Raw genomic sequence first — 19,324 nt, forward strand, 5'->3', positions numbered from 1 at the left:
AAAATTTAAAAAAAAAACATTAGTTGCAACTCAAATAACTTCCCAAGCTACTACGCAACTATGTTCTATGATGTATGTCTTGATACAAATCTTTTTACTTTTTATTCAGTGTGCCAATGTGCTGCATTAGCAGCAATTGGCACAATGATTATTATTGCCCATACTTATTATTCTTCTCCTTCTTCCGCCACATTTTCGTCCCGCTACTAGTCCCAAAGCGTTGCAACACGCGCAAACATTACACCGAATGTGGGTATGATCGGGAATGGTATGCTATGTAGTTTCAACCAGATTTGCCGCGTGGTTTTACCGAAATGGGCAAAATACGGCAAAAATTTCTCTTTGACCTGAATGGGAAATGTTCGGGAAATCTCTCAAATCGCTCAAAACCCCCCTCTTTGGGACCATGCGCGTCGCCATACTTTAACGTAGAACATGATTAAAAGTTTAAACCAAGACAAGACTTTGGGGTTTATTGGGCTGAATGGTCGTTCAGATATCTAGCACGGTTTCTCCCAAATCCCATTTACGTATCGTCCCGTTTTCAGAGCGTCTCAGATTTTCCAATGTGTGTGTATGTGGCGGAATGTTCAGAGCTAGAGTGGGAGACAGAGTGAGGGGCTGCGGTACGGATATCTGGAAGTTTCCCGAACAAATTGCTCTTTCTCCCTCCAGTTTTAACTCTGCAGTCTTCATTATTAGTCAAATGTAGGGAATCTTGTTCCGGTCGCAGACATGTAACTATGGAGACTATCGGACTTAAATTGTTGGCTGTGATCTACCAACTGTCGAGAGAAATCATGCAGCGGGTCCGATTCACGATTTTTTCCCCAAACAAATTGCTCTCTCTCCTCCAGTGTTAACTCTTTAGACATCCTAGTTGGTCAGCATGTAGGGAATCTTTTGCCGATCACAGACATGTAACTATGGAGTCATCGGACTAAAACCTTTCGCGCTAGGCTCACCAACTGCCTTTTGATAACATTGAGAGAACGTATCTGCCCCTTTCTCTAAGGAAATCACCATAGCAACAGGTTCTGTTACTGAGAGGACAGAGGGGGGGGCTGCAGGATGACAGACACCCAGACACACACACAGACACCCCACAGACCACACCACACACCACATACACACCAAACACACACACCCACCTCTATCATGACCCTGTTCCCTGGCGGCCATGTTGACCAACTGACTCCTAACTGATGTTTCCATTGTGTGTGTGTGTGGATGGGCCCCAATAGCAGGCACACTGATAAAATTTCTGCGGAATTTTCTAGTTATTATTATTATTTGACAAAATTCCTATACAAACAATATGGCTCAGCATTCTTCCCAGTATTATAAAGGATCAGGTACATGCAAAAGGTGCCAAATCAGTTTGATGTGGGCCTGCATCTCGTTGAGTTCCTGTGTTTCTCGGAACACCTTCTCTTGTGTCCAATGAGCGGTCAGGATCTTAAGACAACAGTGACCAAAACGAGCAGCATCTCAAAGAATCAATATTTGAATAAACCGGTTTTATTATGATTGTTGCCTAAATGAATTAAATTAGACATTTAAAATCTCCACTTGAGACAACAGAGAGGCATTTAATAAATGTGATGAACCACTCGCTCCTTTCACAAGATTGTGTGGTTTGTTTGAGGTATTATTAGACAGCTATGGTTCATCTTACTGTGGGCCTCCTGCAAATCTGCATGTCGACTGATGAATTAGCTGAAACTCCATTATAAGTCCACAAGGTGGCAGCTTTGTACCTGAGATCAATTGACCTCAAAATGTAGAGATTTATTTCAAGATTAAATTTGAAATATAGGCTACATGGCAAAATATCGGAACCCTTACTAGAATCCCATTTGAAGTGACAATGCATGAACATATTGAACATGGTGCCTCCCGGATCTGTTGACGTACAGAGATCTAACGGGTTTTGACTGTTTTAACATTAGTTTAATAAATATGAGGTAAAGAAAAATGGGCTGCAACGTCAGCTTAACGGTGTCAAGTCACCAAAAGTCACAGTAAGTGATGCTTTTTTAAAATAAAATCTCCAATTGTCTATCGCTCGCCTCGATGGGGAGATTGAAGGTGGAGGTGGAACGATTGGTATTTCAAATTAAAAAATAAACAGAAAAAGTCTAGTTCTCGCCTACTTGTTGCTATTTAAGCTCAATTAATTGCAAGCGAAGAGATATTTTACAAGGATTCGAATCTTTTTTGTCGTCAACAATGTTTTTGAAAAGATGGAGGAAACAAATGGTTTACTTTGATGACAAGGAAAAAGAAAGACATTGCAGAACACTGGACATTGTCAAATGTTAATAAGAGGATTTTATTTTGGAACTGAGGACCGGAAGTCACTGCAAGCTGCGTTAAAAGTTACACACTGCTGGTCACTTTCTACCCTGCTTCTCTGGCATTTTGGCAAAAGTTTCAGTCTTCGGGATGGAGAACAACCAGTCAGATGTCTTCAGTGAGCTGTGAGCTGCGGACTTGAAGACCTTTCAACATATTGGTGGACACATCATGATCATCCTGAACTGAAAAAAAAAAATTATATTTGTACTTAGAAGAAGAAAAAGAGAACGAGAGTCGGGATGAACAGAGACGGAGACAAGTGCGCAAAGACTGCGCTCCGGAGCCACAAACAACCCAGATCGCAGCAGGTTTCTGCCCAAAAGAAGAAGAAAGATCTTGCTTCTATAAATGCCCAAAGTGGCCCTCAGTCAGGCCAGTGCGACTCTGGGAAGGAGGTCAGATCGGCGGGACTGCAGGGGAAACGACCGGTGAACGTGTCATCATGCGCCACGGTGGAGTGCCCCGGCGCGCAGAGGAAACTGTCCGACGCCAGCAACACTTCAGAGGACCTGAGCAAAGACTCCGGCTGCCTGTCTGGGAAACTCTCCTCCTCAGACAGCAGCTCAGAAATATCCGACTGCCCCTCGGAGGGCAACAACAATAAGCACAACTTCGCGAACAGCGACAATTATTTAAGCTGGATTGACGGGGAAGCTTTGTTGAGCCCGGACAGCGAGAGGAAAGGCGACGGGAAACCGTGTGTAAAGGCGCAGAGGGATTCCTGCGCTCTCCAGCCTGATGCTGCTGGACAGGGTCTCAGTCTGTTTAACTCTTCGGGGTCATTTATGGATCTCATGATGGGAGAGACAACCGAAGACCTTGTCAGGGAGGTGGACGATTTGAGGTCAGAGAACGAGTATTTGAAAGTAAGTTTATTTGAATTAGATTTTTTTTAATTGAGTTTGATATTTTAACTCTAGTTCCATGATATATGGGTTGCTTGCACATATGAACACATTTGTTTTCAAGTCTGTGTGTCGCTTCTTTGTTAGATATAAGAGGCCTTCAGACTCTGAACACCAGAGCCGATTTTCAGTAAAAGCTCTTGTCAGTCTTCATTAGAGACTTAAGGACAAGGGAGGGGAGAGGTGAGGGGACAGGTCAACACTCGTGACTTTTATGCAAGAATCAAAAGTCACGAGTGTTGACCTCTCCTTGAGAGTGTCTGCGTGTGTAATGTATTGCTAAAATTGCCTGCAATGTTTAATATGGGCAATAAAGTTAAAAAAGAGAAAGAAAACCACATATGATCTGTGACACCAGTAGCGTTTTCCATGTTGTGGAAGCACAATGTGAAAACTTTCACTATATAAATTAAGGATTGATTCATCCTACATAAAGTAGGATGAATGAGGTGCTTAAAAAGTGGGATTTAAACCAATCAGAAGGTCCAGTTTTGGGGATTTAAAGGGGTACTCCAACAATTTACTAGTTTTGCACTTGTATAAAGTTGTGAGCCTAACGAGAGAAAGGTTCGAAAAACAAAAATCACTGGACTCTACATTTCCCATAATACAACTGGAAAACATCATTCACAATCCACATCTTCAGTTTGTAACACAGCCATCTTCAGTGTGTTGACATCTTCAGGTCAGGTCAATGATAAAACAAATACAAATTAAACCCAATAGTTCAAGTCCGGATTTCAATGCCATCAAAACAATTGGAAGCTGTAATCCTACCCATAATAGGAAACGCACATTTTTATATATTTGGTACATGACATCTGTCCCCTAATAAATGTAAATAAGGAGTCAAGGGGATTACGGAACCATACTATTAAACTAGTCACCAGGGCTTTGACTCAGGGCTTTGACTCAGAATGTTTAAAGGCCCAATCCAATAACAACTTATGCAAAAAGAAAAGTTTCTTGTTTTTTTCTTTTTCTGACAATGGCAGCTCATGAGGAAGTGAGCTTCAGGGGCAATGATAAAAACATTTTGTACTTATTTTCCTTATACTCACAAAATAATGTTTATTACATATCAATTCGTTACACAAGAGGATAGTTGAATATAGAAACAAAAAGCAACATTTAAAGTATTTGGGTGTTTGTCCCAGGATGAGGTGGAGGAGCTTCGCTGTGAGATGCTGGAAATGCGCGACATGTTCCAGGAGGAGGAGGTGTTCCAGCTGCAGGAGCTGCGTCTGCAGCTGGAGCAGGCCAACAAGACCTGTCGCATCCTGCAGTACCGCCTCCGCAAGGCCGAGCGCCGCAGCATCCGAGTGGCTCAGACGGGGCAGGTGGACGGGGAGCTGGTCCGGGGCTTGGAGCACGATATTATGGTCAGAAACCATTTCAGTTACTCCTCCCACTCCGTCATCATGTGGTCTTGTTAAACCTCTCCCAGCACCAACAAACAGTACATTCTCCCAAATTGGCTTTTGACTGAATCACTGCTATTCCAGTTGGCAACCATCAATCTGTTATCCCCACAAAGCTATTTCTTGTTTTATTGGTTGCGTCGATTGTACGCACTAAAGGACTGTAATCAGTTGACAGCAGCCTGACTCACGACTGTTCACTGCGCTGTAAAATACTCCCTTCTGTTAGTCAGAACCACAAAAACGTCATTAGTTGGAAATGTCTTTATCATGCATCCTGTTTGTAGTTTTGTCCAACCATGGTGTGGTTATGTGGTGAGTTGTTCTCCATCAGTAGGAAACATAAAAGCACAGTAATCTTTATCAAAAGCTGTCGTTAAATGAGCGTCTGTGGTGGCAGCCAGACTGTATTTCTTTGAGCCGGGGTGAGCATGGTGATGGTGTAGGATTACCCACCAGCCTCACCCTCTCACCCTCTGACACACTCCTATGGTGAATTCCTGTGAAGTCTCTCTTACAGCGCTGGAAAGGAGGTAAAATCAGGAGTAGAAGATTTTCTTTACAGCCTGATTGGAGCCAGAGCTCCAGAGCTCCAGAGCCTCTGTTGGAAGTGACTATAAACATTTCTTGTTGGCAAGTCGGTCAAAGGTCTAAAAGAGGTGCAAAATGATTACAAAGAGTTGTAAAACAACCTGAAAGAGACGTAACATTTTGACAAAGATGCAAAAAGACCACAAGACTACCACAAGAGATGCAAAATACAAAGAGACACACAACAACCACAAATAGACATTAAAATTACCACAAAGAGATGCAAAAAAGACTTGTGTATTTTTCAATCTATGGGTCTTGTTATTGTGTAGGAGGGGTGAGGAGCCTTTACATGTCCCTTCCCAGGGGCCCATAGTATCATAATCAGACCATGATTGGAGATACACTAACCTGCTGTTGGCTTTGTTTACAGGTTGCAAAGAGTGTGTCCCTCCGGCTGTACAACGAGCTGGAGGGGGTGCAGAAGAAGAATTCCCAGTTGGAGTGGGAAAATGAGGCCCTGCGTGAGAAGACCCAGGAACTGGAAGTGGCCAAGCAGGTGTTACAGGCTGAGGTGGAGAAAGTCAGAGAGGTGCGACATTAATGCCCAACATTTTAGATTTATAGAAGCATAAACTGCATAAACACCCTTCACGAGCCTCCATCTCTATAGTCAGGAATCCTCCTCTCCATTTCTGCTGCTACACAGCTGCACCCATCCCAGCCAGTTGTCCCCCTCATCCCTCGGTCACCCTGATGTCAGGTGACACATGACCCGGGTGCAGATCAATGATATGAGAGGAGGGCACGGCCAGCAGCTGCCTGGTGCCGGAGCAGGGTGAAGCAGCCTGGCATGCTGAAGCCTAACCTCCGGGCACAGCTGATAGCCTCACAGAGCAAAAGGGAGAGAGAGGTTATAAAAATAGACTCGCTTTCTTCCTTTCTGCTTCTATTAAGCTGGAGGCTAAATCTGGATCAGCTTGTATTATGGCATTCAAATTGGTGTTTGTGCGCCGGCATACTGACCTACAACTATCCCTGTATATGCTTTTATGAAAGCGTGGCTACCACACCCTGACAGTTGAATTGAACTTCCAGTCCACCTTTTATTCTTGCGGGCCCTCACCTCGACGGCTCCTGAGATAACGCTCATTGCATTTCATTGGCACGTGCTTGGTTTAATCCAGGATTCGGTGCTTTGGCATGAGCTCAGTCTGTCCCGCTCATTGGAGGCAGCTGCTAGTCCCTTTGATCCCAGCAGGAAAATCCACTTGGATTACCTAATCTTGGGTCACAAAACACAGTCTAGATGGATGTGAAGGAGGATGGACATTTCAGAGACTGTCTGTAACCTTGTTTGTGGGACTTTGAACGGTAGTTTGAACTGCACATGCCCGACCAATGACGAAATCAGAAGTAAAGACTATAACTGCACTTTTTATTTTGAAATGCAACACAAATTATGGCAATTTTGCAGTTCAAGAATTGCAAAACGTTTATACCCATGAACATTATTAATTACTTTAACCACATTTTAGGTCATGGCCTCCAGGCCCACTGACCTTGAATTGAAAACACTGTGACCAACTTGTTATGACAGCCACTTCTAGCCCATAAAAGATGACTATTAAAAACACTGTGCCATCCTGTCTTGTGTCTAGGAGCGAGACAATGCTGCCAGACAGAAGCTTACATTCCTCTCATGCTCAGACTTACAAATAACACTACCACTCAAGTAGAGAAGGGACGGACTGTTCAATATGGAGATAAAGCCAGCAGCAAATTAGCTTAGCTTAGCATAAAGCCTGGAACCTTAGGGGAACAGCTAGCCTGGCTCTGTCTAAAGGTAACAACAATCTACCTACCAGCACATCTGAAGCTTTATAAAACACATTTACATTTAAATTGTACAAAAACTGAGTTTGTGGTGAAGAAGACTCCAGGAAATTGCTGCGCTCAGTCAAAAAATAGTCCGTCAAACAAACCAAATTTAACATCTTAATTAGTGAGCTTTAGAGGTGCTGGTGGGCAGATTTAGTCTCCTGCAACTGAGTCAAGCTGATCGTCTCCTAGCTGTAGCTTCACACATAACAGACATGTGAGAGTGGCATCTTTTTTTTAATTAAACGGTTCCTTTATCTGTGTTTGCACATGGAAGTATCACACTGAGCTTAGGACTTCAGTGAGGTCTCTTCACAGTATTGTGATTTCACAATTTCAGAAGGCAGATTAGCATGTCTCAAATGGTGCAGCTGAGTGTTGATGTAAGAAATTAAGACATCTAAAACAATTCACATGGCTTTTTAAAATGTCTCACCATTGACATGTTGCTCAGTTGGTTCTGTTTTTGTATGTATTGCTCCCTTCATGAACCTCTTTGCCATGTTTGTATCCCTCAGAGCACTCTGAAGAAGAAAAGCCTCCGATCAACCGCCAGTAGAGCTGAGAAAAGGCTCTCTCAACAGATCGAGGTTTGTTAAGTTAGTAACTGCTGCGCCGATGAAAAATTCCGTGTTGCAGTTTACTTATTCATCATCCTAATCAGAATGATATTTATTGTTGATATATATATGTGTTTGCCCAAAGGATGACAGTGCAGATCTCAGGTGCCAACTTCACTTTGCCAAAGAGGAATTAGCTCTCATGTGCAAGAAGCTCACCAAGTTGGTATCAGAGAGCGAAGGCATGCGGGAAGAGCTGGCCAAATACCACTCAGCCTACGGCGACATCCAATCGCCTGAGAGCAAACAAAACTCCGCCCACGCCAGGGAGGCAGGGGTCAGAGTTCACCTAAAACTGGTGGAGGAAGAGGCCACACTCCTGAGCCGGCGCATCGTTGAACTGGAGGTGGAGAACCGTGGACTGCGAGCAGAAATGACCGACCTGAAAGAGAAAACGGGAAGAGTAGGGGAGGAAGAGGAAGAAGAAGAAGAAGAAAACCGGGATGTGTTGGAGGAAAATCTGTCAGCTGGGACACCGGTGAAGGACAGAGAGGGAAGTTTGAAAATAGCACGCGCAACGTACAAGGAGGGTCAGGACGAGGCAGCAATGGAAGGTAAAAGTGATGTTGAGACTTCATCACAGACTGACGGCGCAATTAGTGCTTGTCATGGTAGTCGGGAGGGTCCTGTTGGTGGTGAGTGGGACCCTTTAGACAGTCATGAGAGTGATAACAACACAAAACAGGATAGAGGTCTCTTAGGAATGACTGTGAAAGACTTTGAAACCCTTCTAGCTCTCAGAGATCATTCCTGCATTTTAAGTTCAGCTATCCAGCTCCTGATGACGCCACCAACCACTGGCCACTCATCTACCTCATTTGCTTTTACCTCTCTGACAGAGGTGGATTTGGATGGCAAGGCACATCAAATAGTCTCACCAGGGCCTTTGAATGAGGCTTTGGAGCTTCTACAGGCCATGCTGTTGGCTTTAATTGGGAGGGTGGAGACGTTCCTAACAGGAGAAGAGCAAGGCCAACTCTGTCTCTCTGGAGACAAGAAAGATCTTAATCTCAAAGAGTTACCACGTAAGCAGAGTGTAGAAGACCTCCACACCTCAGAGGTTAAGGAGAGAGAAGAACAAGTGAGGCACGCAACTTCCTTCCAATCGGACCTCATCCGCAGCTGCAGGGACCCAAAAATGCGAATGTCCTTGCAGATTCTGTGGATCCTCCATCAGTGGTGTCACTTTAAAGGACGCGGGGTGGAGGCAAAAGAGGTACAAAATCAGTTTTTTATACTCAAATCAGCAAATTGTGTCTTTTTCTTTCCAAATACATCTAAAAATATGTGGATTTTTTTAAAATTTAGGGTAAAGACAAAACCATGCGTATTCTGGGGGGGTTGTTGCAAGATCTCGGTGCAGAGCTTCGGGATGAGCGGATTGAATTGAACAGTGAGGCCAAGATCACCCAGGGCAAGGCAGCCGAGGTAAGGGTGGTGTTTACCCTTCAGACATGTGTCTCTCCTGCTGTGTGTGTGAGGCTGGGTGATACAGCGGGAAGTCCTGCTGATGATCCGTCTCCCTGGCCACAAGTCTCTCTGACGCTCAGTCAAACAGGCATCATGAATAGACATGCCACAGTATTTAGGCCAATCTCTTGTAGGGGATGCAGCCAAACAGGACAGGCATGCTCAAATCTACTGCATTAAAACACTCAACTGATTCTCTGCGTTGTCCAGACCTGGTGCATGAGGGTCTTCAAAGCATACTGTTTTCACCTGTTTGGTCAAATGCAAAGAGAACGTTTTAACGCACATCAGATAAGAAATGTAATCTAGCATTTGAGTTGTTGCCACAGAACTGTTGGCGTGTCCTTTGCACAGCATGACTAAAGATCCCTGCTTTGATTTTTTTCTCGTCCTTATTTCACTGACTAGACTTTAATCCCCGCTTTCTTCTGGGGCACAGTTAATATGCCAATGAAAATAAGAGTAGCGCATTCAGTTAAATTAAACCAGATGTTTAAATGCCAATACAATTTTAATTCCCTCAGAGCCAATTCTGAAGTTGTTAACATAGAAATCTTAGTTTTAGAAATCTTAGTTGAGCATGCTGGCATGCTAACATTAGCCAATTAACACAAATGTACAGCTAATGTTGATGGTAATGTCTTTAGTTTAGTCATAACCATCAAAGTATCTAAGCAACTGAAATGTTGACCTGATGGTGGCGCTAGATTAACTCAGAGGATCACCAAAGTCACTAAGATTCATCATCTGGGGACCATGAAAGTCTTTACAAAATGTCATGTCAATCCATCTGATATGTCTAAAATATCTATATATGTATAATATTTTTCAGTCTGGATCTAACAGATGTGGATCCAACAGGCCGACATTGACACGATTGACAAGTTCAGCAACCATTATTTGGCTAATATGTGTTTTTCTCCCTTTCACAGTGTGCTGTCAGTGGTCTCTTTCATAATGAAGATGACAGGTGAGTGTTTTTTCAAGCGTTCTTGCGTCTCTTGAACGTTCTTGAACTTGCGTTTGTCTCTTGAACAAGATCTTGCCTATCTTGCTCCTGAAGTCACTGAGGTCATAATTCATGTATCACCTACTTTCACAGAAAGTGCAGCTCAAAAGTGAAAGGACTTTGGCGTTCTTCTTCTTACGGCTGTAAGAGGAAGAACTGGTGCTATCTGAGCCAAGAGGCTGCCCAGCTGGACCAAGAGGACCCCGTTAAGACGTGGGACCATCTAATCATGCCTCTTAGCTTCCCCGATCTGGACTTTGAGCAGATGTCCGTGGAGAGAAGCCACACTTGCCCGGAGAAGTCAGCCTTCCGCATCTACTACAGCCCCCCATCAGCTCGCAGAGTCCAGCTGGCTCAGCTGAAGCAAAGCCCTGTCGCAGACAGAGAGTCTGTCAACTCTGGCTCGCCCTGGTGCACACCGCCGACCTCCCTCTCTCCGCTCTGTCTGGGCTCAGCTGCGAACCTCAGCGACGACATGAAGGAAATGACGGCCAGCTGGCGGGGGACGGTTCAAGGCAGTTCACAGGAGAGGAGAGGGAGATTACAGCAGTGCTGGGTGGACGTGGCCTGTTCAGGGACTCAGACCCACATGAAGCCACAGATGGTGAGTGTTGGTCTGCAGACAGATTGCTCAGTCACTGTGAGAAGCAGTCCATCCCAGGTCCTGAGCACCTCCCTGGTCTCCGCCCGGTCTCACCACATCTCTGCCTCACTGGACGGGGTGTCAGGCAGAGTTGAGAGGTCCAGATCCTCCACCTCCTCGCCTAAACTCTACCGGAGACACTCTGCATCCGCAGCATTCTCTCCCCCCTCATCCACCAATTTGAGCTCCTCCTCCTCGTCCTCATCCACCTCGAGAGATCGAGCACTGTGGAACCTGAACCACCAGAGCCACGCTGGCCTCACATGGACCCGACAAACCAGTCACAGAGCTGGTGCAGGACAGAACCACGGCTCTGTGAGCAACGCTAAGCCCCCAAGCAAACCTGCAGGCACCCACCGGTACGGCATGGTCACAGAGTTCCTGCGCAGGGTGAGCGGCCGGGCAGAGAAACCGGTACCGGTACCGGGGTCAGGGCAGAAGACTAAGAACAGTATGAAGAACCTGGAACGCGTTCCAACGAGGCCCGCTGCCGCTACGCTGCACAGGAGTGACAGCGTGACGAGGATCGTCAACAATAGGTTCATGAAGCAGAGAGAGGAGGCCGGGCGGGCCCAGAGAGAGGAGAAAACCAGGAGTCTGGACCACAGGGTCCACCACAGGCCCAGCACCGTCACAGCAGAGGTGAGCGTAACAAGTAACATGTCTGTCTCATAGCTGATCAAAATACACCTGCTGATTCACCATGTATTTAAAGAAGTGGACCAAATAACAGAAACATTATTAATTTGATGAATCAGAATCCGAACCAGACAAGGATTTATAGCCAATAAACCCTTGTGTTGTCTTGCCGTCAAAATTGAAAGTCAACACTTTTGTTGAGGCTTTTTATCAATGTTTTTAACTTTTTCTTACGTTTTTGTCCCTGTTTTTCAACCCTTTTGATGCTTTTTTGACGTTTTCAACACTATTAACTTTAGTTTTACAGTTATGTTTGGGATTTATGATCAATAAACCTCATTTATAGGAAATTATACCTAATGTTTGAGTGAGAAAAGCAGAAATTAGGAATTATTTAGACTAAAATTAAAGGAATGGATGTTGATGGATAATCACAGACTGGAATATGTTAACTTTTAATCAATACTATTTCAAAACCACTTCAATTTTTTTTTCAAATGCTATAAAATTGAATAAGACACCCCAAAATTAATGAAAGTAGAGATTTGTAATTGCCAAAGAGCATTGTGTGGAATCAATTATGTTATTTTGGGTAATTAAAAAGAACATTGATGTAGGAAAACGGGTCAATTTGACCTGAGGACAACATGAGTAACACAAGGAAATGAAGCTCATAATAATAATTTTGCACATAATACCATTTCTATTGGAGTTTTCCAGAAAACTAATATTACACAGTACACAGAGGGTTTTAACGGCAAGTTTAAGAATTTAAAAGTGATCACGAGTAATCGATTCCAATTTGAGTTATCTATTTAGCATAAATAGAAAACGACTGCTGGTTATGGCCTCTGAAATGTGAGGATTGGTGCTTTTTTCAGTTTTATATCATTTTGAATTGAATGTTTTGGGGTTTTAGATTGTGGGTCAGACAAAAGAAGTGATCTGAAGATGTGACATTAGGGTCATTTCTCATTTATTCTGACCGATTCGAGACTAAATGATTACTCCGTTACTCTAAAAAAAGGTAGTTTTAAAATGAGAACTTGCAGACCCAATGAACTCGGAAAAGACAGTGAGCATGATGGACTCTTTCACATTCCTGTCTCATCTCGGCGCTCTCTCTTTTCTTTCTCCGACCAGGACGGAAACTACGACTGCAGCTCCAGCAGCACTTTGACCTTCTGCTTCGCTCGCCCATCTCGCTCCACCCAGAGACAAATGTCCCACCAGAGCAAACTCCCCCGGCACAGATGCTCGCCTCCAGCGAGCGCGGCTGCAGAACCCAACTGCGAGTGACCGGGCGGAGAACACGCGGAGACTTCTGGACAGCTCAGAGCGCTCAGGGACGGGGAAGGGAATTTCAAAAGTGGAATCTTCTAATGTAAGCCTGCTCTACTGCAGGATGCTTGAACTGGGAAAACTGGCACAGTACTGTATGTGGGATGGTCTGACTTTGTAGCTTTCTAGTTTTCTTTTGGTACATTTTCATAACACTCATCTCCTTTTACAGATGGGCTAACTGTGGATTTCAATTACAAAAAGCTACAAATTCATATTTACAACTTGATTTTGCACTTATATTGTAAAAATGAGCTTCATATTACCGTTGTAGAATTTCGCAGCGGACAAACTGTTTTATTCCTATTTATTATTTTCACATTTACACATACAGAGGAGTGCATCCTCTTCATTTAAATGCATTTTATTGAATAAACGGATCTGAATAACAGGATGTTTTTGTGATTTTGATTCACGCATGGTAGCTTCACAGTCCCACCCTGAAATCGGATTCTTTTTACTCCGCAGTCATCAGCTGTTACGTCACATGCTCAAAAAAGAAAAAGGAACTGCTAAGAAGTTAACAAGATAAGACTTCCTCCCCCCCCCCCCCCCCCCCCCACACACCTGTCTGTTTGTGTGACTCTTCACTTTCACTTGTTCCGTCGTGTTTTGTCTTTGTCGTTGCCTGTCTTGCTGTTTCACTTGTTTTTTTAATCAATGTACTGTAATGCGCCAAATTTTTTTATTATTTTATTGTTATAATTATTATTATATTATTCACTGTCACTGCGAAACTGCAGCGTCATGAATTACCAGTTTAGATCATTGTTTTGTTACTTTGTGATTGCCTAAATGTATTGCTATATTATTAATAATATAATTATGGCGTCCAGCAGCTGGCCATCCTGTTGTCAAGGCCCGAGTAACACAATCGCACGGGGTCACGTTTCTTTTCAACCCCCCATTTTTTACCCTCTTCCAACACACACACACACACACACACACCACACACACCACCACACACACACACAACACACACACACACACACACACACACCACACACACACACACACACACACACACACACACACACACACAGTTTCACAGGTTTAATGAAAATGTTTCAAACACAGAAAACATGACAGTAAACAACTTTCCTGACAAAGGTTAAAAAAAAAGATCAGACTAATGTAATATTCATAAATAATGATGAATCACTTCAATGTGCGTTTACAGAAATACAATGGACACAATTAATGAGCGTGAGCACGAAGGTCTTAAAAAAAACCTTTGAGGGGGAAATGCATTTCCTGTTGTAGGCTACAACATCTTTTTGAAAAAACATATTGTAAATATGCAGTTACAGTATATTGAAAATAAGTTTGAGCCAAGGCTGGAGGACCATTCAGGCAAAGCGGACAACCACCCCGGGGTCCCAGATACAGTATACTCAACTGGTTTTATGGCATTTAATAATCACAATTTTTACCACTGAGTATAAAAATATTTTCAGGATGTTTAAAAAGATTTTTTAAATACACAGTCAGTGTCATTTACAGTTCAACTGTAAAAGTCCTAATGCTACTATGAGTTCTGACAAATCATATTATTAATGTATGTATATATATACTGCATACAGTATGTTTATATACATATATAAACATATATATACATACATACTTATCTACATACACACACATATACATATACACATATATATTTGTATACATACAAATATACATATACAGTGTATACATACACATATACATATACACATACATAACATACATACACTGTATATACATACATATATATATATATATATATATATATATATATATATATATATGATACATACACATATACACATACAAGGCCAATGTTTTATGCAGAAATTGAAACCAAAATATTTGAAATACAATTTCAATGACAATGTATATTTTTTCAAATAAGCTACCTAACAGTATATATATGTAGTACTAAAAATGTGCTTCTCTATGACCAGAGCCAACTTTACTTAAATAATCCATCTGTGATCCAAAATCCAGTAATAAATAACACAATAATGATATAATACACTCTCAAACAGGTTAATTGAACAGAAAAGGTACGTGTGAATATCTACTGAATGCAGTGTGTTTTCACTGTAGCATGTATTACTACTTTAGGTCTGAATACTATTTGCCCATTTTGACACGGCTGCAGTACTAGCTCTGGCCTGAGGGGGCGGTACACTCACAGCTCCGCTCTTTCTCTCAGTTGGGTTCCTTCTTTGGCAACATTTGTTGATGACAAATGAAAACCAATGCCGGAAGTGCTCCTGTGCCTCTGATGTCTGGGCTTTAGATGGGATGGTAGTCAGGTAAATGAACTCCAGTCAGATCAGTGGAGATGGAGTCTGTTTTCTTCAGGTTTGAGTCTTATGACTTCGAGGCTGATCTGCGGTTTCAGGACGGTCTGAGGGGGTTAAACAGGGAGGGAAGCAACCTGCTGGATCTCAAACTCTTCTTTTATAACAGGTATGGAGCACATGTGAATGGAACTAAGTAGGTTACAGGAACAATTTCAGGATACTGGGGTCTTTTATTTTCATGCTACTTTTATTTTAAATCAAGGCTGAAGACCTTTCTATTTGATGCTGCCTTTCTTTAAATGACTAATCATTTCTTTAAATTTCTTATGCTGCACTGTAAATTTTATTCTTGTGTTTTATGTTTCTCTTTGGTTTTAACTGTCTATTCATGTGTTTTACCGGTTTTTAATGCTTGTGATTTTTAACTGTTTTTACTTGTGTTTTATCTGTTTAACTGATTTTGTGTAAAGCACTTTGAATTGCCTTGTTGCTGAAATGTGCTATACAAATAAAGCTGCCTTGCCTTGCCTTGCCTTGTACTTTGTGCAAATATGCTTTTTATCTCACAGCTTCAGTTAAGTTTACAAAACCCCTGAAAAACATCTGACCCAAATACTCACTGACTCATCTGACCCAAATCCCTGCAGATAGTACACACCCTCTTTCCTGAAGTCTGGGGGTCTTCAGAGTGCCTCTGGCAAAAAGTGGTTTCAAAAAATCTTTTATTCCCAATGCCATCAGTATCTTCAACCTAATCAAGTGACAATAAACTGAGCTGCTATTTTAATGAATTTAAGCATATGTATTCTTTTTTAATCCTGATAGTTTATTTACTATGTTTGAGATGTTGCCTGTATGGTTATCTGTCTTGCAGGTCTGGTGGACTATAAAGATTTTTTCTATTCTATTGTAACCTTTGGGATCCTTGTCCATTGTCCTCGCCAGGTTTGTGGAGCCCATAGACCGGAGCAGCTACCAACAGTGGAGCTCTGCTTCTCCTCGTGCGACTCCGATGGACTGTGGTGTTGAGCAGCCGGACCAGAGGACGCCGTCCGAGTCTGAAAACAGTCCAAACCAGACCGCGGAGACAGAAGCCGGGCAGCTTTCCTTTGCGGAAGTGATGCGACTTGTTCAGGAGGGCAAGGAAGTGCCTGGAGCAACAAGACTGGACATAAAAGCAACCAACCAGAGTCCCACTCCTTCTCAGATGCAAAGGAGACTCAAACCCTGGGAAATACCATCAGTTTCCAAGTGACCTTTCACTCATTAAAGCTTTTTTTTTTTTTTTTTTTTTTTTTACTTAAGAGTAGGAAATATTCCAACTATATGCATATTATTATGACTTGGACTGAGGTTTGCAAGGGTAAATTCCACCTTAAAACAAGTAATTACTTAATAATGTGATCTTGTACCCTGACTCATTCTGCTTGCCCTCAATTGTACTTTAGTTGAATATTTCTATGCTGCGTTGCAATGCGGCAGTAGCTCAGTCTGTAGGGAGTTGGGTTGGGAACCGGAGGGTCACTGGTTCAAGTCCCCGTATGGACCAAAAAGTACGGAGTGTGGATTGGTGGCTGGAGAGATGCCACTTCAAATCCTGGGCACTGCCAGGTGCTCTTGAGCAAGGCACTGTACCTCCCCTAACCGTACAGGGTGCTGGTTCAGCTGGCAGCCCACTCACTCTGACATCTCTCCATCAGTGCATGTGTAGGTCCTGAGCATGTGTGTGTATTTCAGGCCTGTGTGTGATTACTAACAAAGTGTGTACACAGAGTGTAAATTGTAATTTCCCCACTGGGGATTAATAAACAAATTAACTTTATACTTATTCTACATTACAAATATTGTACTCTTTCCTTCTCTTCAGTTACTCTGCAGATTCAGATTACTACAAAACATACAAGTAGCAGGAAATCCTCAGGAGGGAGGCTGGCGTCTCCCTTAGAGATAGGGTGAGAAGCTAGGAGTAGAGCCGCTGCTGCTTTGGAGCCAGTTGAGGTGGCTTTGGGCATCTGGTAAGGATGTCCCCTGGACGCCTGGACACACGTCCAGCTGGGACGAGGCCTTGGGGAAGACCCAGGACTAAGTGGAGAGACTATACATCTCCAACCTGGCCTGGTAACGCCTCGGGGTCCCCCAGTCGGAGCTGGTTGATGTGGCTCGGGAAAGGGAAGTTTGGGGTCCCCTACTAGAGCTGTTGCCCCCGGTGACCCGACCCCGGATAAGCGGACGACGACGGATAGATGGATGGACAAACTATAAATCAACTAATAACAAATGATGTTGCATTATTATAGCTACATGGTAGTATCAATCATTAAATGAGCTCCTTCTTTACCAGCTGCAACATGAGTGATGTTTTATTAATGCATCATGTTAATATTAATGCCTCACTAATGACTTGTAGTCCAGTAGTATAATATATATGTATCATATACTGGATTAAAAGTCATTAAGGATGCATTTTAATTGTTTGTACAATTTGATGCTATGAATTTGAATGCAGTGTTTTTACTTGTTACTGAGTATTTTTACACTGTTGTTTTGCTATTTTTACTCCTGTAAAATGTCCGAGTACTTCTTCCACCAATGCAAGTGTCTGAAAATTATGCAGATTATAGTAACACTGTCTGTGATCAGTTTAACTGGTCTACAAGGGAATAAAGTAGTCCACAGGCTGTCCAATGGACACCAGGACACTTGATCAACACACTGCACAGTTTCATCTAAGTTTAGGTGTTTTATGTAACCAGAACTCCCCACAGCATTCATATTTCGGGTGGATCATCCTGGTAAAATGAAATAACCATTGTTGCCTCCATATCTACACATCCACCTTAGACCGCTGCAGTTGTGACAGGATGAAGGTCCACAGGTGGATGAGATCAACATAAAGCCACTGATTCTCTCCCAGCATCAGATTCCAAATGATGTGTGGCGAACAATGTTGACTTCTTGTGGTGGAATAAAAGTGCCTTCAGTTTTAACATGTATAATGACTTATTATTTAAAAAAAAAACAAGCAGAGGTTATGCAGCTCAGAATTTATTTCCATCACCTGATGTTGCAGCACCACTGAACTCCATGTGATCCTAGTTATCTACATTAAGTTGGAATAAACTACATGAACATTATGATTAAAAAAAATGCTCCAGGGTACAACATACTTCTAAATTTGTCAAAACAATACAACAAGTCAAAATAACATGTTTCAGCTCAGGAAACAGATATGTTTTGGGCTAAATTAGTAAGGACCTGATAGAAATTAAACAAAAAAAACGTGGGCGGTAAAAACAGGTAACAGCTGTTCAATTATGCCTGATTACAAAATCCCACTTAAACTTGTATTAATTGTCCTGACATGTCATTTGTTCTTTTCACCAGGGAGTAGAGCTTTACGTCGCACTAATACTTCCCCACATCACATTTCATAAAAAACCAATCCACACACGATATAACAACAGCCAACGACAACAGTTCACTTTGAGCTGCTGCCAGTTAAAGGCAGAGGTAAAAAAAGACAAAACCAAAACCCAACTTTACATGCAAGGTTAGCACCGTTAGCATAGCACCATCAGGAATCAAGCGTCCCAACAAACAATCAAAGAGGTAACGGTGTTCGAGCACATCGCTGCAGGCCTGGGGAACTAACGGATTCATACTGAATGTCCTATCTGTTAGTAAAGCTAACATGATACTTTGAACAATAAAAACACAGGTGGGACACCTGAACAGTACTATTGAGGTTTTAAAAGAATACTAAAGTTTTCATTTAAAAAATCACACGTTTAGAAAACAAAAGCACAGATATGACATTCACAAAGATTTAAAGGGCCACATCAGTGGTTTTTGTGGTGTTCGCTACATGAACATTACTGCTGTTCCAAACAAAACCCGAGCTCCTGCTTTGATTATAGCACGGCTGCAAATCATGATTGTTTTTATCACTGGTTAATCTGCCGTTTATTTCTTGATTAATCGATGAATTGTTTGGCTGATAAAAGACAGAAAACATATTTAATTACCATAAAAAAAAAGATATGCTCACAGGAGCTTTATCTTGCGTGCGGACTCAGTTCAGAAACATAGCGACGGAGAAATCTTCCTCGTTCTTTACTCGTTCTTTACACGTTCTTTACTCGTTCTTTACACGTTCTTTACTCGTTCTTTACTCGTTCTTTACTCGTTCTTTACTCGTTCTGACAC

General features: G+C 42.5%; 1 protein-coding gene and 1 long non-coding RNA gene across 2 annotated transcripts; one reads left to right on the forward strand and one right to left on the reverse strand.

The window, feature by feature from the left end:
* Positions 1-37: 37 nt before the first annotated feature.
* On the reverse strand, positions 38-18,993 carry LOC116692109 (uncharacterized). The gene is made up of 3 exons (XR_004332630.1): positions 18,455-18,993; positions 9,600-9,610; positions 38-47 (listed from the first exon to the last, which is right to left on the reverse strand). It is a non-coding gene; the product is annotated as an uncharacterized LOC116692109 (long non-coding RNA).
* On the forward strand, positions 2,421-12,857 carry LOC116692053 (uncharacterized). Its single transcript, XM_032520039.1, has 9 exons — positions 2,421-3,227; positions 4,424-4,648; positions 5,652-5,810; positions 7,618-7,689; positions 7,805-8,935; positions 9,028-9,147; positions 10,122-10,159; positions 10,292-11,483; positions 12,624-12,857. Exons 1-9 carry the CDS (start codon positions 2,601-2,603, stop codon positions 12,777-12,779), a joined length of 3,720 nt encoding a protein of 1,239 aa, XP_032375930.1. The 5' UTR covers positions 2,421-2,600; the 3' UTR covers positions 12,780-12,857.
* Positions 18,994-19,324: the final 331 nt, after the last annotated feature.

This window comes from Etheostoma spectabile, chromosome 7, assembly GCF_008692095.1.
Source record: "Etheostoma spectabile isolate EspeVRDwgs_2016 chromosome 7, UIUC_Espe_1.0, whole genome shotgun sequence".
Taxonomy (NCBI): Eukaryota; Metazoa; Chordata; class Actinopteri; order Perciformes; family Percidae; genus Etheostoma; species Etheostoma spectabile.